The 27,667-nt window shown below is 35.7% G+C and overlaps 1 protein-coding gene across 1 annotated transcript; it reads right to left on the reverse strand.

The window, feature by feature from the left end:
* Positions 1–122: 122 nt before the first annotated feature.
* LOC123942068 (cysteine-rich secretory protein 2-like) lies at positions 123–27,532 on the reverse strand. The gene is made up of 8 exons (XM_046006023.1): positions 27,509–27,532; positions 21,149–21,219; positions 16,124–16,240; positions 15,102–15,189; positions 9,063–9,208; positions 8,544–8,641; positions 5,087–5,175; positions 123–250 (listed from the first exon to the last, which is right to left on the reverse strand). Exons 2-8 carry the CDS (start codon positions 21,215–21,217, stop codon positions 123–125), a joined length of 735 nt encoding a protein of 244 aa, XP_045861979.1. The 5' UTR covers positions 21,218–21,219; positions 27,509–27,532.
* Positions 27,533–27,667: the final 135 nt, after the last annotated feature.

Genomic DNA, 27,667 nt, shown 5'->3' on the forward strand with positions numbered 1-27,667 from the left:
AGAAAAAGACTTTTTATTTGGAATAAAATTTGTAGCTAACATGCTTACATCTGTGCTAACGTCAAATCTAAGTAGATGATGTGGTTCTCCTTCCCTTAGCCCTGCTCAGTCTGTATTGGCATTTAGTAAATTTTGTCTTCACATTCACAGGAGGCCTTGCAATTTTTCTTGACAAAATCATGGTCACAGCCATAGTTTTTCTTCAAAACATTACAGTTAGAAAATTCATTTTGATGTTCACAACTGTTGGCTGGAATAAAAACAAAGAAATTAGTCAGTTCATTATTGTTTTCCTCCATAGCAGCAATGCAAACAATAAATTCAATGTAAATGCAGAGAAGACAATTGAGCAAACAAGTTGGGATAACACTACGATGCAAAGAGACACATTAATCCATGACTTCTTTTAAAATTTGAGCTTTCTGGAATGTTTCTAAAATGAATTGACGTACTTTCTTTTCTCAGAAAATAAAGTAAAATAAACTCAAATGAGTTTCTCTACAATTACACTGTCCAAAATTATAGCTTCTAGCCATGTGGTTGTCTAAACATAAACTTAAATTAATTAAAATTACATAATATTAAAAAATAAATTTTCAGGTCACTGGTGATACTTGTTACACATCAAGCACTCAATAATCAATTTTTCTAGAGGTTACTTTATAGGACAGGGCAAATATTGAATATTTCCATTATTGCAAAAGATTTTATTAGACACTGTTGCTCTATCCAGACTCTAGTGACACTAGTCTTTCTTTCAAGAGTAAGAAATCATTATGAGAAAATGTAAATGTAAAAACAAGAAGGAATTTCACTATGATTATCAGACATTTCTACTTTGGAGTTCCTCATTGGCCATAAACTCAATAACTCTCAAACTAAATTCATCATTCTACTCCCAAGTGTGGCGTTTCTTTGGAGTCACTCTCCAACTCCCAACTCAATTTCCCCAGTATCAGAGAAATGAAATTCCTAGTTATTAAATAATTCAAACCAGGAACTGGGAATCAACATGAACTCACTGCTTTTTACTTTTTTTTTTTTAATATTTTATTTATTTGACAGAGAGAAATCACAACTAGGCAGAGAGGCAGGCAGAGAGAGAGGAGGAAGCAGGCTCCTCACGGAGGAGAGAGCCCGATATGGGGCTCGATCCCAGGACCCTGGGATCATGACCTGAGCCGAAGGCAGAGGCTTTAACCCACTGAGCCACCCAGGTGCCCCTGCTTTTTACTTTTTATCAGCATTTACCAAGTACAAGAAACAAACACCGTTTTGCTACTTCCTTCCTTTTGCTCATTACTGTCCATTTCTCTTCATTACTTTTGTCCTAATGCAGTAAAAACATCTATTTGCTTTTTGAACCCCCATTTTCAACAGTCTCCAAGTTGGCTTCCATTCACTACTGCCAGATTTTCATAAAACACAATTCTGATCTCATTACTTTTCTGTTGAAAAATCTTTCAGTTGGTTGCTTATTGCTAACAAGTTCAATTCCAAACACCTTAACAAATAGTATTCAACAGAGGAGTAAATATTTTCTTCTTTAATGGATGTATAGCTTTGATATCATTCAATATTCTGAATTAGGCCTATACAATTCACTCAGAAAGAATGGTGCAGATCAATCTAGTGAATGCATTTGAAAGGTAAAAATTTCAGTTAATGGGTTAGCTGCATTGTTCATAATAATTTTTTTCAATTTAATTTAATTTAATTTTTAAATTTAATTTTAATTTAATTTCAATTTAATTTATTTTTTTTCATTTTAATTTGTGTTTGAGGTCAGCCTTAGTTTTATTTATATTATAATATTTAATTTTAATTATTTAACTCATTGAATTTTACACATATATGTATTTTTACATTGCAGTCATACTCGATTTATTCACTTTTGGTGGCTTATGAGGTTTTTTATTTTTTTAATTAAGTTATTTAATTTTTTTTCAGTGTTCCAAAATTCATTGTTTATGCACCATACCCAGTATTCCATGTGATACGTGCCCTCCATAACACCCACCACCAGGCTTAATAATTTTAATAACATATCACAACTAAACAAAAATACCAATTCTTTGTATTTAACTCCATAACACTAAACATGATATATTATATGACACTAAATTTAATCTTTTGCCATAATATTTTGAGGCTTCTGTGAGCTAACAATGCTATATGCAGATTTGATTGTCATTTTAAAAGTATGTTAAAATTGCTAGCAAACACAAGTGTGAGTGCTTATTAAATTAAACTTGAAAAAAATTAAACTTGATTATTCTAAGCATACTGAGGGGAAATGAAGAATTTAGAATGATAAACTTATTAATTATATAAAGACTGGTGTCTGAACTGATCTGTGTCTGTTCTCACACTGTTATATCTTGTACATATTTTCTCTTTTAAAATCTCACTTTTGATGTAATTCCATTATCTTTGATAGAAAAAATATTTAATTGCAATGAATTATTTCCACAGAAACATTTTTATATATGCCCATATGTAACAAGTGCTTATATATTGATGGTAGATGTTTCTTTAGGTTACACATGGTAACAGGAATTTCATTGCAAATAATACATAGATACGATGTAAAATTTTTGATTAGACACATCTATTGCATACTTTTATTTTTGTCTTTTGCATGAAGACATTGTTTGAGTTGGTTACAATCAGAAGCTTTCCTAATTCTTAAAAAAAATTAAAAAAGGAGTCTATGGCTTTTATGATATTGAGGTATGTTCCTTCTATCCCTATCCTGCAGAGAGTTTTTATCAAGAAACAATACTGTATTTTGTCAAATGCTTTTTCTGCATCTACTGAGAGGATCATATGGTTTTTATCCTTTCTTTAATTAATGTGATGTATCACATTGATTGATATGCAGATGTTGAACCCTCCTTGCAGCTAAGAAATAAATCTCACTTGGTCTGGTGAATAATCTTTTTAATGTACTGTTGGATGCTATTAGCTAAGGCCTTGGTGAGAATTTTTGTATCCATGTTCATCAGATGATGCACTATGTAGACAATCCAAAAGACTCCACCAAAAATTTGTTAGATACAGGAATTTGGCAAATTAGCAGGATATAAAATATTGATTTTGTTGATTTATTATTCCTATTTCTCAGCACTAAAAATGAGGCAGAAGAAAGAGAAATCAAGGAATTCATCCCATTCAACTGGACCAAAAAACCATAAGACATTTAAGAATAAACCTAATCAAAAGGTAAAAGCTCTGTACTCTGAAAACTAGAGAATACTTATGAAAGAAATTGAGGAAGACACAAAGGCATGGAAAAACATCCCATGATCATGGACTGGAAGAACAAATATTGTTAAAATGTCTATGCTGCCCAGAGCAATCTACACATTCAATGCGATTCCTGTCAACATTGGTCACAGAGCAGAAACAAATAATCCTAAAATTTGTATGAAACAGGAAAAGACCAAAATAGCCAAAAAAATGTTGGAAAAGAAAACCAAAGCTGATGGCCTCACGGTGCCAGACTTTAAGTCTTATTACAAAGCTGTTGTCATCAAGACAGTATGGTACTGGCACAAAAACAGACACCTAGATCAGTGGAACATAACAGAGACCTCAGAAAAGGACCCTCAACTCTATGGTCAACGGATCTTTGACAAAGCAGAAAGAATATCCAATGGAAAAAAAAGACAGTCTCTTCAAAAAATGTTGTTTGGGAAACTGAACAGCCATATGCAGAAGAATGAAACTGGATCACTTTCTAATACCATACACGAAAATAGACTCAAAATGGATGAAAGACCTAAATTTGAGACAGGAATTCATCAAAATTCTAGAGAAGAACATAGGCAACAACCTCTTCGACCTCGGCCACAACAATTTCCTACTAAACACATCTCTAAAGCCAAAAGAAACAAAAACAAAAATGAACTATTAGGACTTCATCAAGATCAAAATCTTCTGAACAACAAAGGAAACAGTCAGCAAAACTAAAAGACAACCGATGGAATGGAAGAAGATATTTGTGAAATATGTCTTATCAGATAAAGGGTTAGTATCAACATCTATAAAGAACTTATCAAATTCAACACCTCAAAACCAAAAATCCAGTCAAGAAAGGGCAGAACACATGAACAGATATTTACCCCAAAAATACATAGAAATGGCCAACAGACATATGAAAAAATGTTCCACATCACTTGGCATCAGGGAAATACAAATCAAAACTACAATGAGATACCACTTCACACAGGTCAGAACGGCTAGAATGAACAAATCAGGAAACAGCTGATGTTGGCAGGAACTCTTTTTCACTGTTGATGGGAATGCAAACTCTGGAAGACAATATGAAGGTTCCTCAAAAAGTTAAAAATAGAGCTACCCAATGACCCAGAAACAGCACTACTAGGTATTTATCCAAAGTCTACAAACATAGCTATTCGATGGAGCACATGAACCACAATGTTCATAGTAGCAATATCCGCAAAAGCCAAACTATGGAAAGAGCCCAGATGTCCATTGGTAGGTGAACTGATAAAGAAGATGTAGCATATATATCCATAGAAATATATATATATATATATATATATATATATATATATATTAGAATATTACCCAGCCATCAAAAAAACCAAGATCTTGCCATTTGCAACAACATGGTTGGAACTAGAGGGAATTATGCTAAGTGAGATAAGTCAATCAAAGAAAGACAGACACTATATGATCTCACTCATATGTGGAATTTAAGAAACAAAACAGATGAACATAAGGGAAAGGAAGGAAAAATAAAATAAGTTGAAAACAGACAGGGGGGCAAACCATGAGACGCTAAACTCTAGAAAACAAACTGAAGGTTGCTGGAGGGGAGGTGGGTGCAAGTATGGGGTAATTAGATGATGGGCATTAAGGAGGGCACTTAGTGTAATGAGCACTGGTTACTATATGCAACTGATGAATCACTAAATTCTACCCCTGAGGCAAATAATATAATGTTAATTAAATTGACTTTAAATAAATAATTTAAAAGATAAGAGGTACCCATAGAGAAAAAAGGAGTCAGGTTATTTTATTATATGTATCAACAAACAAATGACATCAAACTTACTGCATAGTCCATTGACACAGTGATGAGGACAGCTGGCACAAGTTTTTCCTTTCAGGTAAGGAGTATGTATCTTGCTAATAAGATTACCACTGAAATTTGAAATACAAAATGTCAAACATTTTTCATTTTTCAGTTTAGTTTATACTTCCAGGGTAGCATCTATCACCATGTATACCTGAATATTTGGTCAATGTTTTTCATCATATCGAATAACTGAAAAACTAAAATTCTCAACACGTACTCAGGTATCAGTGTAAAGAAAACAACTTACATATTCACTCATATCTTTGACCATAATTTCACAGCCTGAACAACTGAAATGGGATTAATAGGGTCTAAAATATTCAGAATCCATTTTAACATGACATTTTTTCTTCCCCAAAAGATGTGGTCAGATTGCTAAATTAGTGAACCCCAAGTTGCTGGATAGTGATAAAACATATCCTTTAGAGAGTCTGCACAACTTGGGAGCAAAAGGGTTGCAGTATGTAAATGCTTAAAGTTACATATAATTTTATATTAAAAATGATAATTTCTATGCTATAAGCTAGGGAAGGTAAAGCCCCTGGATAATTTTGGCTTCAAGATGGTGGCATTGAGGACACCTGGATGCATCATTGGGTTAAGCCTCTGCCTTTGGCTCAGGTCATGATCTCAGGGTCCTGAGATTGAGCTCTGCATTAGGTTCTCTGCTCAGCAGGGAGCCTGCTTCCCCCCTCTCTCTGCCTACTGCTCTGTCTACTTGTGATCTATTTCTGTGTCAAATAAATAAATAATTTTTTTTTAAAGATGGAGGTATTTATTTGGGGCACCAAGGTAGCTCAGTAAGTTGTCTGCCTTCAGCTTAGGTCATGATTCCAAGGTCCTGGGGTCAAGCCACATATCAGGCTCCCTGCACCATGGGGAATCTGCTTGTCCTTCCTCACTTCTTGTTCTCTCTCAATCACTCTCTCAAATAAATAAAATCTTAACAAGAAGATTTTTTTTTTAAGTTTTTATTTATTTATTTGACAGAGAGAGAGATCACAAGTAGGCAGAGAGGCAGGCAGAGAGAGAGGAGGAAGCAGGCTCCCTGCAGAGCAGAGAGCCCGATGCGGGGCTCCATCCCAGGACCCTGAGATCATGACCTGAGCCAAAGGCAGTGGCTTAATCCACTAAGCCACCCAGGCGCCCCATTAATAAGAAGATTTTAAAGTAGTTTTTGATGTGTGTTTTTAGTAGTAGGGATGCTTAAAGGTTTTTGAATGTCTAGAGGATTTGTGTGTGAGATTTTAATGTTTATAAAAAATGGGAATGTTAGAAAAAACAGTTTTATTAACACTAATCACTAAGGTATATTGATCCTACAATAACTAACTTACATCTCATTGATGAATATTATTCAAGAGAGTCAAAGTCTCAATAGTACCAAGTGGGCCAAAAATACAAAGCCACACACCTGAATCTCACTCCCTGCACAGAATATAATAACCATGTGTGAGTCCCTGGAAAAATGTGAAATAAGACACAAACATGTTCTGGAATTTCTCTCATTCCTGCTTTTCCGCGTTATTCACTCCAACACTCACTTCAGATGCCTAGCCCCAGACCCTCCTCTCCTAGAGCCAACCAGTGAGTTTGGGTGCATTCTCCTAGGACCTCTCTGTTCTTTTTCTTTTCTTTTGTTTTCTTTTATTTATTTATTTATTTAAAGTTTATTTTTATTTATTTATTTATTTATTTATTTTTAATTTATTTGACAGACAGAGATCACCAGCAGGCAGAGAGGGAGGCAGAGAGAGAGAGGAGGAGGCAAGTTCCCCGCCAAGCAGAGAGCTTGATGTGGGGCTCAATTCCAGGATCCTGGGACCATGATCTGAGCTGAAGGCAGAGGCTTTAACCCACTGGGCCACTCAGGTGTCCAGACCTCTCAATTCTTTCTAGTAAACCTTAATAAGTGCTTGCAGGAAAATGATGTTGGAGGTCATACTTTTCACCCTGGATATCCACATGCTCAGGTTATCTACAGTCTCAAATAAATCCTGTAGGAGTCTTGGTTCTAGGGGTCCTCCTGTCTCCATTGGCAAGAAACGCCAAACATTAAAAGAAATTAATGCTAACAGAGATATTGAGATTAGATCTTCAGTATATCCACAGAATTTATTGAGGGTAAGTTCAGACATAATCCTTGATGAAATAACATATTTCCTGCTATAGGTCAAGACCTCAAAGGATGGTTCATTATAGAGATTTTGTGAAAACTTCTGAAAAATAAAGAAAAGACTTTGTTCTTTTCTAGACCCTGAAGTACATTAAGGATCTCTTGAAAAACCTTTGAGCTGTAAAAGAATGAATAATCTGTGAGGTAATAATGTGGGTGATTTTTTAGATAAATGGGACAAGGGATATTTTAGCAGGAGAAGCTAAAATCTCAATCTGCCATCCCCTACTTGCCACTCCACTACCATCACTTCTTAACCATCAAGCTGCCACCATTCTAAAGTGTGAAGTTATTGAGGTGTGATGATATCAAATCTAGAGTATTGCTCATGGAATAGCTGTGGGCTCAAGGGAAAGGCAACTGATAGAAAAGATGCCACTTTGTAACTGAGAAAAGAGAGTTTCAGATTTTATACTTGGAATTGAGAACCTGGTCTCTTCCCTGAGAAGCTGAATGTATCTCAACTTAAAAGTCATTTCCAAAGATGTATTCCTTCTGGATGGACCCAGAAGGTATCATGCTAAGTGAAATAAGTTAGACAGATAAAGACAAATACCATTTGATCTCACTTATATAGGGATTCTAAAAAATAAATAAATAAATAAATAAAAGCACAAATATAAGTACAAGAACAAACTGATGTTTGACAGAGGGGTGGAAATGGGGGGGGCAAAATAGTTGAAGGGGAGGGGCACCTGGGTGGCTCAGTGGGTTAAAGTCTCTGCCTTCAGCTCAGATCATGATCTCAAGGTCTGGGATCGAGCCACGCATTGAGCTCTCTGCTCAGTGGGTAGCCTGCTTCCCCCTCTCTTTCTGCCCGCCTCTCTGCCTACTTGTGATCTCTCTCTCTCTCTGCGAAATAAATAAAATATCTTAAAAAAATTTTAAAAATAGTTGAAGGGGAGTGGGAAGTACAGGCTTATAGTTATGGAAAAAGTTAGTCATGGGAATAAAAAGTACAGCATAAGGACTATACTCAATAATATTATAATAGTTATAATAGCATTGTATGGTGACTGGTGATAGCTACAGTTGTGGTGAGCATAGCATAAAGTATAGACCTAGCATTATGTCATACACCTAAAATAATATGACATTGTGTATGAACTATACATCATTTTTAAAAAAATGAAAAAAGCATTTATTCCTTTCCATTACTGAAATGTTTTATATTCTAGTTTGTCTACCATACAAGAATTTTTAAAATATTAAATTGCACGTAAGATTATTGCATGAAACTCTAAAGTATATACTTACGCAGGACAATATTGGCAAACATAATAGTATTTTAGAGTCTTTTGATTGTGACAATAGGCAACCCCACATCCAACACGGTAAGAAGAGTACCAAACAACCTACAATTCCAAAAAGGAATATAGGAGAGTGCATTAAAGAAGAGGGAAAATACTGCAAAAAATAGTAGCAACTGTAACACTGAAAAAATGATACTATCATAGTTTGTAGCCAAGTACCATTTGAAAATATTTAATTCAATTATTTAAAAAAATCACAAATTTTAAAATATTAAATCTTAATGTATCTTTACTATTTTATCCATTTCTAATTTTGAAAAAGTATGGAATATGCTTCCTTACCAAGAGTTTTGCAAGTGATGGAAAAAAAAAAAAAAGACAACTCTAGATGAAGTACCAGCAATGCCAGAATTATCATATTTATTCATGCTCTTACCCAAATTGAACATTGGATTTGGTCATAATTTAGATGCTTTCATGTTAGAGTATTTGTGGTCAAAGTATTTTCATTTCTTTGTCTTACCTGGGTGTAATGTCCAATAACTGCATTGGAACTCTTAGGTCCTACACCATAGACAAAATCATGGTGCTCATCATACCAGGTTTGGATTGCATCTGACCAGGAAGCAGGGTAACTTGACATAAAGAGATTCTCACCACATTTTGTATCTAAAGATAAATGGATTATTCTTGAGGAAGCAATAAAACATGCAATGGTAAAAGAAATCAACTACATGGTTTCACTCATATGTGAAACATAAGGAATAACACGGAAGACCAGAGTGGAAGGAAGGGAAAACTGAAGGGGGGCCAGAGAATCAGAGGGGGAGATGAACCATGAGACATTATGGACTCCAGGAAACAATCTGAGGGTTTCAGAAGGGAAGGGGGTTGGAGATGGGGTAGCCCAGTGATGGGTGTTAAAGAGGGCATATGTTGCAATGTACACTGGATGTCATACGCAGATAATGAATCATGGAACACTACATCAAAAATGAATGATGTACTCTATGGTGACTAACATAAAATTAAAAAAAAAAGAAATCAACTATATGTACACAAGGATGTTGCCCTTCAAACACACTGTCTATATTTATAATTGTAATACATAATTAAAAGGGCTTCTGTCCTTCTCTGCTCTAAAGCTGAATGGAAGACAGATCTGTCTAAAGGTACCTTGATAATCTAGTAGCTTAAGAGGCTGAGTCTTTATTTCAGCTCAGATCATGATCTCAGATAATGAGGTCAAGCCCTGCATCAGGCTCCCCACTCAGCAGGGAGTCTGCTTGGGGTTCTCTCTCTCTCTTTCTCTCTCCCCCTCTGCCCCTCCTCCTGCACACACTCTTATCTCTTTCTCTAAAATAAATAAATCTTTTAAAAAAGATTTTATTTATATATTTGTGAGAGAGAGTGGGAGCACAAGCAGGGGGAACTGCAGGCAGAGGGAGTAGTAAGCTGACTGTTGAGCAGGGAGCCTGATGCCAGATTTGATCCCAGGACCCTGGGATCATGACCTGAGCTGAAGGTAGACCCTTAACCAAATGAGTCACCCAAGTGTCCCTAAAATAAATAAATCTTAAAAAAAAAAAAAAAAGAAAAAAAAAGATTGGTCTAGGATGCAGAGACAGGCATCAACATGCAAAAGTTTACATTGGTTACAAAGACATTATTATTCAAAAATATTATTTAAAAAAAAAAGAAGGCAACTTCTCCACATTGTAATGATGCCTATGCTCTCAGCCTTATACTGTAAATTCTCAAAAGACAGTGACCAACTTTCATTCTTTTTCTCCACCTCTTGTTCACCCTCATCAGAGATTTTTCACATATTGGACTCTGTGTAAATGTTTATAATTATGATTTTTATGTGACCTTCGAAAAAGAGTTCTACAGGCAGTCTATAAGAGCCCCAATTAACAGGCAACTGACATCAAGAGGGATGGCAGATTTCAAAGCTTTTGGATTCTTCTTAATCACTAAATCAGAATGTCATAAGGTCAATTTTCCTCAGAGAATTAGCCAAGAAGAGCCTTGCAGAAGGTGACATCACCAAGATGGGGGAGTAGGGAGCTCTGGACTCTCATTTCCCTAACAAACACACTGATTCAGCAACAGTTTCCAAACAAATTGCTTTTTGTGGGAAAACTAACTGAAAGACTCCTTAACCATGGGAGAATATGAACCCAGACTCACTGAAGTCTATAGGGACACCCTTTTGCTAGAATGCCTACCCTCAGCACAGTGCTTCCCTTATGATCAGGAAGAGGTCCCCTAGCTCCCAACTTCTCTCAGGGGGAAGGAAGGAGTTGATTCCAGTGTCCAACATTCCAACCTTCCCTAAGGAAACTCCCCAGATGGCTTGCTTCTGTCTTGATAATTTTAGAACTCTGACAGTCTGGCACAGGTTACCCTACCTGGAGAAGAATGGAGATGATGGCTTGAGCTGGTAGGTACCATATCTCTTCCCCTTGGCTCAGCACAGAGCAAGCAAATGAATAATCTTAGTTCTCAGCTTCCTCCTGGGGAAGCAAAGAGTTGATTGGTGGGTCCGGTCCTCTAATTTCTCTAATGCTGCCCAAAGAACTGACATCTGTCTTGCCAGTCTTGGAGCTCTGAAGTTTTTTGCACAGTGTTGCTCCCTGAGGGAGAGCAGAGATGGTAGTTTGAATTGGTAGATGCCATAGCTCTTCTCTCTAGCTCAGTATAGAGCAAGCCAACTAACACCACTGCTTCCTGTTTCTCCCTAGAGTGGAGCAGATTTGGTCTATGCATCCGATGCTACAAATTTTCCAGAGGCTACCCCAAAGACTGCCAAAAACAATCCTTGCCTCTCTGAGAACGCTAATCAGATCTAGCATAATCTGGTTGCCTGGAGCAAATAAGAAGAGAAAGATTTGGGTTCACAGTTGCCTCAGGTTCCCTTTCTAGTTCAGCAGAATGAGCAGATAAAAAACCCAATTTTCATCCTCTTCCTGAGCAGGAAAAGAGTTGAATGAAATGCCCAAAGATCCATCTTTTTCAGGGGGCTTCTCAAGGAACTGACTATAGATCTTTTCTGATCACAATGAGCTTGAATAGATATTTCTTCAAGGAAGATGTACAACTTGACAACAGGTATATAAATGGCTTTGGGTAACATGGACATTTTACAAAATTGGTTCTTCTCAATGGGCAAAAAATACTTTCTTCAATAAGTGGTGATGAGAGAATTGGACAGATACATGCAGAAGAGTAAATTTGGACCTCTATTTTAGAGAACTCACAAAAATTAACTCAAAACAGATTAAAGATTTAAACGTAGAACTTGAAACTGTCAACCTCCTAGAAGAAAATATAGGGAAAAACCTCTTTGACATTGGCCTTGGCAATTCTTTCCTGGATAGGACACAAATGTACAAGTAAGAAAAGCAAAAATAAATAAGTGGGCCTGAATAAAATTAAAAAGTTTCTGCACAACAAAAGAAAATATCAAGAAAATGGAAAGGTAACATATGGAATGGATGAAAACATTTACATAGCATATAATTGATAAAGAGTTAATTTTCAAAATACAAAAAGAACTCATATAACCCAATAGCAAAAATTAACCCCATTTTAAAATGGGCAGTTTTTTTTTTGTTTATTTTCCCTATTTTTTATTTACCACTTTTTATTTAGCATTTTACTTTTATTTAATTTTATTTTATTATTTCCAATGTAGTTAACATACAGTGTTATATTAATTTCAGGTGTACACTATAGTGATTCAACAATTTTCTACATCACTCTGTGCTCATCACAAATGCACTCCTTAATCCCCATCACCTATTTCACTCATCCTCCCACCCACTTCCCCTCTGGTAACCATCAGTTTGTTCTCTATAGTTGAGTCATTTTCTTGATTTGTCCCTCTTCTTTTCCTTTGCTTATTTATTTTGTTCCTTAAATTCCAAATATGAGTGAAATCATATAGTATTTATCTTTCTCTGAGTGATTTTGCTTAGCATTATACTCTCTAGCTCCATGTTGTTCCAAATGGCAAAATTTCTTTTTTTATGGCCGAATAATATTGTATCATATGTTTGCATATGTATATATACATCTTTATTCATTCTGTCCTTTCAATGGACAGTTGGGTTGCTTCCATAATTTGGCTATTATAAAATAATGCTGCTATAAACATAGGGGTGCATGTATCCCTTTGAATTAGTATTTTTGATATTTTAGGGTAAATACCCAGTAGCACAATTACTGGATTGCAAGATAGTACTATTTTTAACTTTTTGAAGAAACTCCATTCTCTTCCACAGTTGTGGCATCAGTTTGCACTCCCATGAACGGTGCATGAGGGTTAATTTTTTCCCACATCCTCTCCAACAGTTGTTGTTTATTGTGTTTTTTATTTTAGCCATTCTGGTAGGTGTGAGATGATACACCTCACTGTGGTTTTGACTGCATTTCCATGATGAGTGATGTTGAGCATCTTTTCATGTCATGGCTGGCCACCTGTAGGTCTTCTTTGGAAAAATGCCTGTTCAAATCTTCTGCCTATTTTTTGATCAGAAGACATAAACAGGTATTTTTCCAAAGAAGACATACAGATAACCAACATGTATTTGAAAAGATGCTCAACATTACTAATCATCATCAGAGAAATGTACATCAAAGTCACAATGAGATATCACCTTACACCTACTGTGATGTCTATTATGAAAAAAAGAAAAAAGAAAAAAGAGACAAGTGTGATGGTGAGGATGTAGAGAAATCAGAATCATGTACACTGTTGGTGAGAATAAAAAAATAAGTGTAGCTACCATGGAAAGCAGTATGGAATTTCCTCAAAAAATTAGAAGTAGAACTACAAAATGATCCAGCAATACCACTTCTGAGTATTTATCCAAAAGAATTGAAATCAGCATCTTTAAGAGATATTGGCACACTCACGTTCATTGCAGCAGTAGTCAAAATAGGCAATATTTGGAAACAACTTAAATGTCCATGGACAAGTGAGTGGATGACAAGATCACTCACACACACACACACACACACACACACACACACACACACACACACACAATGGAATATCATTCATCTTTAAAAGAAAGGAGGAAGTTTTGCAATATGTGATAACATGGCTGAAATTTGAGGGCATGATGCTAAGGGAAATATACCAGTCACAGAGAGATTACTGCACGAGTCCATTTATATGAAATATCTAAGAGTAAAATTCACAGAATCAGAGTGCAATGGTGGTGGCTGAGGATGAGGGAAAGGAGAAATGGGACTTACTAATCAATGAATTTCAGGTAAGCAAGGTAAATAAGTTCTAGGTATCTGCTGTACAACATTGTTCCAATATAGTAATTTTAAAAATTGGTCAAAAGTGTAGGTCTCATGTTAAGTATTCTCACTACAATAGAATTTTTTAAAAAAGCATTGTTGCTACAATAAAAGTAATAAAAAATAATGAAATATTTTGCAGCTCAGATTCATTTGCCTCTTTTCAGCTCTCACTTAGTATTTACATTTTGGTGGCTTGAAATATAATGTCTAGATGCTGCTTAAAGAGAATATAAAATATTCTTGGTACACAGTCTATGCAAACTACTTCACTATTATCAAAGAGTAAAAACTGAATGAACATATTCATGATGATATTAAAAGTTTAAGTATTTTTACAACAAAATTCAGGAACTAGTCTCGTAATTCAGTATATTTATGAATACAAAATAAGGAGATATTTAAACACCAAGCAGCTAAATTTGCAAAAAGGCAGTGGGTTAGAAATCAATAAGCCTGTCTTTCTCTGACTGAGTTATTTCACCTAGCATAATACTCTCTAGTTCCATCCACATCATTGTAAACAGCAAGATTTCATTCTTTTCATTCCATTCACTCATTCAAAGACTCATATGTGGAATTTAAGAAATAAAACAGGCAAACATAGGTAAAGGGAAGGAAAAATAAAATAAGATGAAGACAGAGAGGGTGGCAAACCATAAGAGACTCTTGACTATAGGAAACAAACTCAGGGCTGCTGGCAGAGAGGTGGGGGGGTTGGGGTAACTGGGTGATGGGCATTAAGGAGGGCACCTGATATAATGAGCACTGGGTTTGTATGCAACTGACAAATCACTGAATTCTACCTCTGAAATTAATAATACAGTATCTGTTAATTAAATTGCATTTAAATAAAATATTTTAAAAAAGAAATCAATAAACCTGGTTAACTTTCCAGTACATGACACAACTTCAGGATGTGCTCCTTGGTCTTTTCCCCCATGTCCCTAAGCTTTGAAGCTGGAGAAATGATGCTACATGACTCGTTAACTCATGAGCTCATTGAGAGGAACAAATGAAGTATAGCTTCAGAAATTATTTGCATAATGTAAACAGTCAAGAAGCCCAAAATACTTATAATTCTCTCTCTCTCTACAGATAGTCCGATTTTTAAAGCAAGCAGTATAAGCAACATTTATTTACTACTCTTCTTACAACATCCCAGAATGTTCCATTCTATTTGATTTTTCCAATGTTATTTTATTTGTTCATTTATTCAACAAATATTTACTCATCTACATACTGGTTTTTCGGTCCTCTGGCACACTGTGTTCTAAAGTGCACTTGTTTGCCCACTTTTGGGCATTTGCTGCTGCTTCTGCGCTCCATTCCTAAATGCCAAAAGAAAAAAAAATACACTTAAAGCTTCAACTCCAATGAAACATATGCTTTATAATCTGATTGGTAGGTTGATTTGCACTACTTTAAAACTTCTTTAGATATATTAATTGTCGTTGGTATGATGAAATCTTTTTGTTAGGGAGGTATGTGTGTGTTTATCTTCTCCAATGCCCATTTGCACATGAACAGAAGTTCATAAATGATGTGTCTACTGAGAGAAACATCTAATACAATATCTGACAATTTATGATAGTACAGGAGCCACACCTAGGATTTTTAGGAATAGTTCTAGTCTAAATACTCATCAATATGTGAAGTCTTTAAATAGTAATAGTAATAGTAATAGTAATAGTAATAGTAATAAACTGGCCCAGATTACTCCCAATTCCACTTATAGCCTATTGCATTCAAAAGGGAGACATCTAGTATTTATAGATTGTGTCTTGGAAAGTGGACTATTATTTACCCCAAATGACACTGATTTTGAAAGAAAGTAGATAGGACAGATAGTAACAAAAAGTGCAATGACTTCACATTTGATGTCTGAAGATCTGTCTTCTAATTTTGCCTTCCTGACTTAATAGCCCTTTAAACTTGACAATTACTTAACCATTATAAAGAAAAATTAATTTTTGCCCTGCCCATAATACAGTTCAAATGAAATAGCAAGAATAAATGAAACAAGATGGGATTGGGAGGGAGACAAACCATAAATGACTCTTAATCTCACAAAACAAACTGGGGGTTGCTGGGGGGAGGTGGGATTGGGAGAGGGGGAGCGGGCTATGGACACTGGGGAGGGGAGGAAATAGCAGAATGGAAGCAAAACTTTGTAAGCACAAAGTTCTTAAGAGATGCCAGTTATCAGCTGCCTGCTCTAATCACTGCTGATTCACACCACTAGCCTTTATCACTACCTCTTACCATCTTTAGCATGTTGCTGGCAGGTGGAGAGACTGATTTCCTTAGTTCATTGTGTTTATTTACAATCTTTTCTTGGACTCGCTTTTGAGTGGTTAACAAAGTTGTAAAGGATGGATCCTAAAGGGAGATAAAATTAAGGTTATCTTTTTAACATTTGTTAAAATTGCATTTAAGAGTGCATAAGTGAACTCGAGGGAGCCAAGGATGATTTAGAAAGCATTCAAGTCAATATTAGTTGTTAAGTATTGCCAATGAACCTGAGCCGAAGCTATGACAAGTAGGAAAGAAGTAATTTGAAGTTTTGAGAATGAAGATAGAGTTCATGGCATGACAACTTGAAATCTCCCCTGAGGCCACCAATGCCAAATTTCTAGTTTCAAGGGAATTCTTACTGTAACTTTTCTAGCCATATGAGAGATAATATTTTATAATCATAAAGGAACACATAGAAACATTAAGATATTCATTCAAATTCACAGGCTGCAGCAGATGGGACGAGAGTAGACCTCAAGATTCATCCTACATGTTAAGGAAACTTTGACCTGATATGGTCTGTATTTAGAGGAATAATGTATTTAGGGAAGGGATGTTCAAGTTCAAAGTGTATTTAGTATTCATAAAATTATTCTTCCTATTATGGTAGATTTAATGATCTATTTTATTATGATCTGATTTCATGGGGTCATTCAAAAGGTAATTTTGCAATATTAAAAAATTCCAAGGCCATTTAGAAGGAACAAAATCACCCAATTAATGGGCCATTGTTGACTCTGTTCCTTTTTTAGTAACAGCATAAACTATTAAATCAGCTGCTGGGGCATCTGGGTGGCTCAGTGGGTTAAGCCTTTGCCTTCGGCTCAGGTCATGATCTCAGGGTCCTGGGATTGAGCCCCACATCCAGCTCTCTGCACAGTGGGGAGCCTGCTTCCCCTCTCTCTATGACTGCCTCTCTGCCTACTTGTGATCTCTCTCTATCTCTTGAATAAATAAATAAAATCTTTTTTAAAAAATCAGCTGCTGAAATTTTGGTATATTTTATCATTGTGCATGTGGTGGAGGGGGGAGGTGTCTAGCCTGGAGGTAGGGCAGGATGTGTGAAATTTTCCCTCAAGATTGTCTACAGCCATACCACCCTGAATGCGCCCAATCTCATCTGTTTCCACAAAGTCTAAGATATTTGATAACTTAAAATTACACATGAGTGTTATGTAATATGAACATGACCAAGAGTTTAAAGTCTAAGTCTAGACAGACAGGGCCCTTCATTTCTCCTACTTGCTTGTATGTTCCTAAGGACAGGGACCAATGGTGAATTTTTTTTTTTAACTTGAATTTCATTGTACTCACAGATCTGGCACATTCACAGCTACTAACTCTTAAGCTAGAAAGGATACACATGTGAAATATTAGCAGTGACCCATCTGCTTTACACTAAAGCATAAAATAATATCCTTGGATATTTCCCATTGACCCTCAAAAATCTCCTTAATAGAATTTCATTTCAAAACATTCCAAAATTTGGTCCCTGATAAAGAAGTAATTATTTCCTCCTTCTATCTTATTTTGTAGATACAAATCCTACTGAAGACATGTCTATTGTTTTTAAATGAGTTTCAACAAAGTTTTTATTGGGCTACAGGGAATATGAAAAATGTTGAGCATTAAAGGGATCTAATAAGGTATCTACCTTTTTTTTTTTTTAAAAAAAGGTTTTATTTATTTACTATGTCAGAGAGACAGCACAAGCAGGGAGAAGAGCAGCCAGAGGGAGAAGCAAACTCCCAACTGAGCGAGGAATCCAACATGGAACTCAATTCCAGAAACCTGGGATATGACCTGGCCTGAAGGCAGATGCTTAACTGACTGAGCCACCCAGGCATCCCGATATCTATTCCTAGAGAATTTATTTTGATTCTTTCTCCCACTTTCTCTGCCCATCTCTGTTCTGCAGTGTCACTCTCTCTCTCTCTAAAATGATTAGAAAAAATCTAAAAAAAGAATTTATTTCAATAGACTATATGACATGAATAATAATTAAAATATCACACGATAACTGAAGTGATAGGTGGATTCTGCTAGATACATAAAAAACAAGGGATCAATTCTTGATTCAGGTTAGGAAAGCTTTGTAAAAGATGGTCTGAATTGAGGTTATAAAGGATGAATAGTGTTTTCTAGTAAGAAGGTGCAGAAGCTGTGTAGCCACTCTGGAAAACAGTATGGAAGTTCCTCAAAAAGTTGAAAATAGAGCCACCATATGACCCAGCAACCACACTACTGGGTATTTACCCTAAAGATACAAATGTAGTGATCCGAAGGGACACATGCACCTGAGTGTTTATAGCAGCAGTGTCTACAATAGCCAAACTATGGAAAGCATCTAGATGTCCATTAATAGATGAATGGATAAAGATGTGGTATATATACACAATGGAATACTATGCAGCCATCAAAAGAAATGAAATCTTGCCATTTGCAATGACATGGATGGAACTAGAGGGTATTATGCTGAGCAAAATAAGTCAATCAGAGAAAGACAGTTATCATATGATCTCTCTGATATGAAGACTTTGAGAGGCAGGGTGGGGGGTTGTAGGGCTAGGGAAGAAAAAAAAATGATACGAGATAGGATTGGGAGGGAGACAAACCATAAGAGACTCTTAATTTCACAAAACAAACAGAGGGTTGCTGGGGAGGAGGAGTAGAGATAGGGTGTTTGGGTTATGGACACTGACGAGGGTATGGACTATGGTGAGTGCTGTGAAATGTGTAAGCCTGACAATTCACAGACCTGTATCCCTGGGACAAATAATACATCATATGTTAATAAAAATAATTTTTAAAAAAGAAGGTACAGAAAATTGGGGCACCTGGGTGGCTCAGTGAGTTAAGCCTCTGCCTTGGGCTCAGGTCATGATCCCAGAGTCCTGGGATGGAGTCCCCCATCCATCAGGCTCTCTGCTCAGCAGGGAGCCTGCTTCCCCTGCTCTCTGCCTTCCTCTCTGCCTCTTTGTGATCTCTCTCTCTGTCAAACAAATAAATAAAATCTTTAAAAGAAGGAAAAGAAGGTTCAGAAAAAAAAAAAAAACATACAGGGCAGAAGGTATGTAGAGAATATGATTAGCAAATATTTGGCAGTGCAAAAGAGAAAAATATATCTATATTTTAAATGATTTTATAAATGAAGACCAGGAGATGGACCAGAGAGATAACAGGGGATTGGAAAGGACCATGAAGAAAAATCTTTAGGGGGCACCTGTGTGGCTCAGTCTGTTAAGTGTCTGCCTTTGGCTCAGGTCATGATCCCAGGGTCCTAGGATTGATCTCTCCTGAAGTTAGGTTCCTGCTCAGTTTCTCCCTCTCCCTCTACCCCTCCCACTGCTTGTACTCTCTATCTCTCTGTCAAATAAATAAATAAAATCTTTTTAAAAAAATCTCTAGGAAAGAGATTGGGAAGGTGGCAAACTTTTTGAATGAAGATGTAAGTGATGCATAAATTGTCTTCAGATTGAAAAATAATTATAATAACAAAATGACTATATTTCTGAATACCACCTGAGTATTGGCCTAGTCTAAAGTCTGATCTGTGGAGTCTTAGCTATTCTTGTTAGCTCAGAGTTAAGGAATAATAAGGGAACAGACAGCAATGACCAAACTTCACATTCAGAGTTTTTCTGATCAGAAGACAGACACTTTATATAGACACCTACCCACCAAACATTTAAGAGAAAGGTTAATCTGGGGCACCTGGGTGGCTCAGTGGGTTAAGCCTCTGCCTTTGGCTCAGGTCATGATCCCAGGGTCCTGGGATCGAGCCCTGCATTGGGCTCTCTGCTCAGAAGGGAGCCTGCTTCCCTCTCTCTCTGCCTGCCTCTCTGACTACTTGTGATCTCTCTCTGTATATCAAATAAATAAATAAAAATCTTAAAAAAAGAGAGAGAAAGGTTAATCTTATTCTTAACATTATTAAAGTGAAGCAGCGTATTAGAAATAATTAGATCATTTTATTCTTTATATACTAATTGTAAGACTATGAAAAAAATCCAAATACTTAATCCCCTTACTAAAGTTCATTTTTTTAATTTAAAAAATAAGAATAAATGAAACAAGATGGGATTGGGAGGGAGACAAACCATAAATGACTCTTAATCTCACAAAACAAACTGGGGGTTGCTGGGGGGAGGTGGGATTGGGAGAGGGGGAGCGGGCTATGGACATTGGGGAGGGGAGGCGAACCATAAGAGACTATGGACTCTGAAAAACAACCTGAGGGTTTTGAAGGGTCAGGGGGGGGAGGTTGGGGGAACAGGTGGTGGGTAATGGGGAGGGCACGTTTTGCATGGAGCACTGGGTGTTGTGCAAAAAGAATGAATACTGTTACGCTGAAAAAATAAATAAAATGGAAAAAAAATAGGTATAATTATTCTTATACAATGACTATGAAAATAAGTGTGATATATGTGAAGAAGGTTTTCTAATTTTAATAAATTATATAAATATATTATTAATTTTCTATGAGGATCACATTGTAATGAATTAAATAAAAGGAAATCAAAGAACATCTCTGGACAAGGTGATAGAAATATAATGATAGCATCAAATGTAATTCTAATTTCTGAGTGGCCACTTTGAAAAAGAAAAAAATAAACAGATTGAATTGATATTTATTATATACTTATTTATCTAATGGATTCAAAATATGTTTTCATCATGCAATCAATATTAAAATTATTAATGAAATATCTTACCTTCCTTCTTTACTAAGTCTTGAATTCTGGAATGTATATATGCAGATCTCAGTTCCAAAAATCTGTATTTCCAGTGTTCAACACCCTCATGTGGCTAGAGGCTACAAGATTGGTCACCACAGCTTTAGACTTAGTTGTGTTATGTACTTGAGCAACCAGTGAGTACTTTGTCATGTACCAGACTCTATACTCCTTTTCACTTATGGAAATTGGTCTAATAGCTTTCTGTGTATAAGTTGCTTCAATTATTCTGAAAATATTTCAACCTTGACCATACCTGTCCATTTGCAGGAAAGAATGGAAGCAGCACAACAGCCAGGAACAGCAACTCCAGGAATAAGACCATTGCTGGGAAAACAAAACAAAGGGAACAAAGACCTGCATTGGATTGTTTAGTGTATGAACTACTGAGGAATACAGGGGGAAACCAAAACAAAACAAGGTAGTGATTTCAGTTGTTCCAAATTCATTAGTAATATAGCCAGAGGAGATGTGTTACATGATGTCACTAGAATGATAATGAATTCACCCAGAAGCAAACTTCCAATGGGGACTAAAGAACAAAAGGAAGTACTTGATTGAAGCCTTTGACGTACAACATATAAATGTCAAGTATATACTGCCCATTTCACCCTAGTTCCACACTCTTGCCTGTGTAGCTACTCTCTGGTTCTAGGAATGGCTTCTTCACACTGCACACTCAGAAGTAATAGCTCCCAACCATTAGTAATACGGGGTACTATTGTATTAGGTCTTGCTGGTTTCCTTAAACCCTTCTTAATCCTTTATAAATAAGATCTTTTCAAATCACTAATTATAAATAATAATTATAAATAATTATAAATAATTATAAATCTTATAAATAAGATCTTTTCAAATCACTAATGATCATTTGCCATTTCTTTCCTGATATGAGTTTTAAGATAACAAAAGAAATTTTATTGCATAGTGATATTGACAACCTTCATGTGTTGGGAGATATACAAAAAGATGACCAACTCTTGGGAAAGTACCTCTGACTTTGTCAAACGTATTAGTTGCTTTTTTGCAACCTGGTGTAGTCAAAAGTTTAGGCATTATGGTGATTGTGTAAGAGAAGAACAGAGGCACAGAGGTATTAAGTCACCTCCTGACGGTATCATTGCTAGATAGCATATTGCTAGGACAAAACCCAAGTTTCTCTTAACCTCAAAATGCAGTTCCCACCAAATTGTATTATACTTTTTGGGGCATGGAGTTCCAAGTAAGAATGAAAGAATTTAATGAATGCACTGCCTTGACAAAAAAGGCTTACATTGTTCTAAATATTTTCGTGGCTATTTATTTACATAGCTGGTTTACTAAACACATTTAGTAGATTACTAAACACATTTGACAAAATTAGAAATTAGAAAAAATTAGAAAAAAACACAATATTAATAATTAAGTCAATCTTTCTCTGTTATTCTTTATATATGTAGTTTTGTTGATATAATGGAGAATTTTATTGGCATGAGGTATTTTTGTCCATTTAATAACTAGAATAGGAAGGGAAATAATTGGAATGAAAATCACAAAATTGGCAACATATTCCTATAAGGGTCTCATAAGGGATACAAATTATGCAGGAGTTTCTACAATGCTTTGGAAATTTAAACTCTTCTATATCATTATAATATCATTTATAACAATAAAAAGTTGATTTTGTTTATACTGTAATTTTTAGGTAGAACAGAGGAAGAGGTGGGAGAATAAAATGAAAAACTAAAGACAGAAACGAAAGAATACAGAAAGAAAAATTAACTTAATTCTGTATAAAACAAATACATAAACCTAGTGTCCACAGAAGGCATTTTTGTTTCTCAGAAATACCTGGTCCCATACTGAGCAAACCTGAACACCTAACCTTGGTGCCTGGTATGTGAGAATGGAAAGATGGCACTATAGGTGTTAAGAGGCCTGGGTTTTTGTTCTTGGCATTAATTCTATTTTACCCAGCTCCTCCTCAACTAACTATATGAAATTGAAAATCTTTATCAAGTTAGACTATGGTGACATAGGATCACTTCATATATTCTTGAGAATGAGATAAGTAATGTTAGAGTAATTTGAAAATATTTAAAAAATCACCATATACATATATAAGACATACTGTCTTAGCATTAACATTAGTGTTACCATTTGGGATGCTTGTGCCCTCAGCTGGGAGCGTTGACAGCAGAAATCTCTCAGCACTTCAGCTGATTGACTGAAGCTTCCCATAAGACTATATCACAGCTTCACCTCACCTTAAAGTAACTTGGTTCTCTTTCCTTCCGTCCTAGGGAATTTATCCCATATTCTTCAACTTCCTGTGTCTCAGATTTTGTTACCTGTGGAACACACCCTGGTACATTATTCATTAGATAATCTTTTTTTCCCCATAACTCTAGTCAGGATGGGCTCCTCATTAATAACCTCATTATCCTTTGAGCATATGCCCTTTATGCCTTTGATCATGTTAATCCTTAACCTGGATTTTAGCCACATCCTTCAAGACCGTGAACATTTCTGAGTCCCCTCTCTAAAGAAAGTCACAGGCTAACTCCAAAAACACTAACCTTGTCTCTGGGTAGGAACATTTAAAGCCCACCCAGGAAATTTTGATTTTATTCAATTTTTCTGATTCATATTCATGGTCTTATTTCCCTCAATTTCTTTACATTTGATTTTTTTTCTGAACTACATTGTGAGTAGCTATGGCCGAAGACATCTCACTCTGTACTTGCTCAGTGATGGAGTGACAGTACAAAGTCTCCATGGGACTCTCTCTTATACTAGTCACCTTGGGCATGCACATCCCCCTGCCATGGCTTCAAGTGGGCCTCCTAGAAAATGTGAGAGCAAAAGAGAAAAAAGGATCCTCCCCTTTTTTTGTTAAGTCAGTGTCAGTCAGGTACTGTTCTTTCCTTTAATGGGCATCCATCAGGTTTTCCACACTTTATCCATGATAGCATGCTTGATATTATTGAGCATGGTCAAGTGAATATGACAGGATTTCTGCCCATCCTCTGTCTTGGCATATCATTAGGGGAGCCCATCATTCTAGTGCCCACACTGTGAGCTTGTTGGATTTTCCCATTTCTGAAAAAGTAAAATGTAAAGTTTTATCTTCTTTTGCCTTGATCCATTCTGGGACTTTGGAGAAGGACAGGGAAGGACCCAGGATAAAGCAAGGCTCTGGAAGTAAATATTTCAGATACAGTAAATATGATAAAAACCTGTTATCAGCTGTAAGAGCAATGCATTTAGTTCTACCTCATGTCTCTCCCCCAGGGAACTCCCTAAATAACAAGTGTAGATAGGATATGTTTTATTTGCACATCCATTTGGTAGAGTTACAGAGAAAGCATTAGGACGAATTAGGAAAGTAACTGCCTTTTCCTGTCATTTACTTACATGTAGACAATTTCTAAATGTGTATCGTTATATATCTCCTCTGTTATTTCCTTAGGAGCAAACTTTGATTCTTTCTAAATCATTTCCCTAAAAAGAGTTATTTTGCTACATGCATGTCACCAACTCTCTTCTTTTGTATAGTTTTTCTGCTCTGCCATTCATAATTTTCTCTTTTTCAAGAGATCAGTAATTACTCATAAGTGTGACTAGAGAAAAGTCAAAGACATTTCAAAGATTTACAATTCTAAGTGTTGATGGTTTAATGCTAATTACAGACAGCAGGGGAAAATTGCATCTTTCTGAAGCATTAACTTACACATACAATTAAATTATAGCATATTGCTGCTTCTTTACATTAATGTTAGGACTACCATAAGTTTGAAACACTCACTTGGAAATAAATGAGTTGTTCTCTCTAGTGACATCATATCACTGCTTATTAATTAATAAAAAACATATATTTTAAAAAATTATACAGGCATACCTTGCCTGAGAAATCTGCTTTATGGAAACAAAGATTTTTATGATCAAATAAATTTTATATCAGAACTGTAAGAATAAATCAAAAATTTAAAAAAGAATAATTCAAACTAGAAATATATTGGTCCAATTCATCACATTACTGTACTAAATAAAAATCATGTGACAAAATATGTTGTGAAATTTAACCCCTATTATAGTTAAAAATAAGAAGAAGGAAGGTAGACATTATTAATTTGATAATGGAAATATAACCAAATATCTCTAGCAGATATAGTTATTAGAGAAACTCTAGGTGAATTCATTTAATATTGAGACCAAAAAAAGAGTGAGCAATGTTACTAGTACTGTTCAGCATCATAGTGGAGAGGTCCTGGTTGAAGCCGTATGGAAAAAAACACACATTTGTAAGTCTTGTAAAGGAAGAGCTAATATTAGTATTGTTTAAAAATGATATGGCCATTTACATAAAGAATACATCATAATCAAAAGTTTGCAAGATGTAATATCAACCAATAAAAATACCATTGCCATATGTTAACAACACTCAAGTAGAAAATAAAATTTAAAAGAAAACATACAACTCACAATAGTACAAAAAAGGTATTTTATGAAATAACCAGGAATAAAAAATCTTTTTGAGGGGGGTGCCTGGGTGGCTCAGTTAAAGCCTCTGCCTTCGGCTCAGGTCATGATCCCAGGGTCCTGGGATCGAGCCCCGCATCGGGCTCTCTGCTCAGTAGGGAGCCTGCTTCTCCTTCTCTCTCTCTGCCTACTTGTGATCTCTGTCTGTCAAATAAACAAATAAAATCTTAAAAAAAAAAAACTCCTAACAATCTAGAGAGTACATAATATTACTCAATACCCCAGTTTATAGATCTGCAGTCCCAAGATCAGATTTTTAATAATGCAATGTCATGTGGTTGCATGCAGAAGAACCTGGGGATAAACCCAGACAGTTTGGCCTTAAAGCCCTAGCTCCTGTAAGGAGGGGATGGAAATGTTTCAAACAATTCGAACAGAAAAAATACCATTAAAAACATCAGCACAGGGACAGCTGGGTGGCTCAGTCAATTAACTGTCCTACTCTTGAATTTGGCTGGGGTCATGACGGCAGGGTAGTAGGATCCAGCCCACTCCCCGACCCCCATCAGCTCTGGGCTCAGCCCAGAGTCTGCTTGAGAGTCTCTCCCTCTCCCTCACCCCCTCCTCCCACTCTCTCCCTCTCTCTCTCAATTAATTAATTAATTAAATCTTTAAAAAATAAAAGCATCAACACAAATGTATATAATGTGTGCATTATGGGTAGTCAGACATCTATGTATCAATCAATCAGCACAGAAAAGTATTTGATGCAATCTTTTCAACCTTATATGTTATATTAATCTTCCTTTTGGTCACTTTCTTTCATCTCAACCCCTTGTCTATACTACAGGAAGCAGCTGATGACACCATACAGAGTTTGCCAAACTTCTAGACTTCACCACCTAGGACGTCTGTAAAGATACCTAAGTAATAGTAGCCACCTTGACAGTTCCCAAAAGCAAGGGTTTTTTTTGTTTTGGTTTTTTTTTTTCATTTCTACATATGATTTTCTGCTCCTTACTTGAATTTACTAAATGGCATTATTAGAATTATTAGCAGTATCTAATTTAGATCTTGCTTTAGAGGGCTGACACTCTTCCTCCTAATTTACTTCTTCCCCTTACAAATCTGACCTCGGTTCAGGGGCACAAACTGACCTTCCCACCCCACATTACAGAGTAGTTCCTGGCTTTGCAACTTGTCATTGCTTTAATTTCTTTGATGATCCTCCAGAGGGTGAGTCATTCAAGCAGATGTAGGCTTTGGTTTTAACTGGCAAAAGACACAACACCAGATCTTCTCTGGCACAGTAAAATCCTCCCTAAGCTTCTTGGATGGCAGTTAGCCATAGAGAAGAACATTAATAAAATATTTTAAAAGTCAAATCCTCCCTCTTCAGGGTAAATAACTCCTTGTACGTTGTCACTAGGTATCACTTCTTATTTGCCAAAAAAAAAAAAACAAAAAAAAAAAAACAAAAAAAAAAAACAGTTCTTTGTGGCAATTACTTCCTTATCCTCAGTAGATAATTATATTCAAATCTTCATATAAATGTAGCTGCTTCTGTGATGAACTTTTGATCGGAAAACTTCTAAGCCTTCTGTCTTATTTTTGTTTTGAGTGAATTTCATGAGGGAAATTTTATTATGCTGATAATTGCTAATGGAATTTTTTTTTAAATCTCTAGGTCTGTGCTATCATTTTGTTTTGATAGATTGAAAATTATTAGCAATAGCTTCTGCTCCTTATTTTAATGTCTGTATCAACACATATCTATATATGTGAATATTAGTAAAATTATTAAAATAGAAATATGTGACACATATACCCTTAGTTTTTCATTTTTCTATTAAAGGCAGTTCTAGTATAATTGTTTGCAAAAGTCATAGATATGGAAATTATATTACTTATTTTACAATGATAAATGAAATTTAATTTAAATATTAAATTAGCTAAAAGTGTGTTTGGAATAGTAGAGCTGCACGTTACTTTCTGAGCTTAAAAAGAGTATAAAAGTTAAGTTCATTACTTTCAGTAAAGGTTATTAACAGAGTTTTGAAAATCATAGATTCTTATACAATATATCATTTGCCACCAAAAAAGCATAAATAATATTTGCACATAAAATGTTCACCTTAAAAAATACATTACTTACTGTTGATTCTCAGAGCCAGGTGAAGAATCGGCTTTATCTGTAGGAAGAAGGAAGGTGGAGAGATAACAGGTTAGAGCAGTATATATATATTGCCCTTATTTCCTGTTTTTGGCCAATTATGGTTGTGCAAGTAAATCTAAGTCAACAGGTCTGAAACAG

This window comes from Meles meles, chromosome 5 (assembly GCF_922984935.1).
Source record: "Meles meles chromosome 5, mMelMel3.1 paternal haplotype, whole genome shotgun sequence".
Taxonomy (NCBI): domain Eukaryota; kingdom Metazoa; phylum Chordata; class Mammalia; order Carnivora; family Mustelidae; genus Meles; species Meles meles.

Bases quoted from the DNA above. Each gene is read 5' to 3' on its own strand.
- LOC123942068 (XM_046006023.1), bottom strand. From the start codon at position 21,217: ATGGTCTTATTCCTGGAGTTGCTGTTCCTGGCTGTTGTGCTGCTTCCA. The intron at 9,209-15,101 runs GTATGTAGATGA...ATTTATCTTTAG, and splicing joins GCCAGAGGACCGAAAAACCA to ATACAAAATGTGGTGAGAAT. The intron at 5,176-8,543 runs GTAAGTATATAC...TTCAAATTTCAG, and splicing joins GTTTGCCAATATTGTCCTGC to TGGTAATCTTATTAGCAAGA.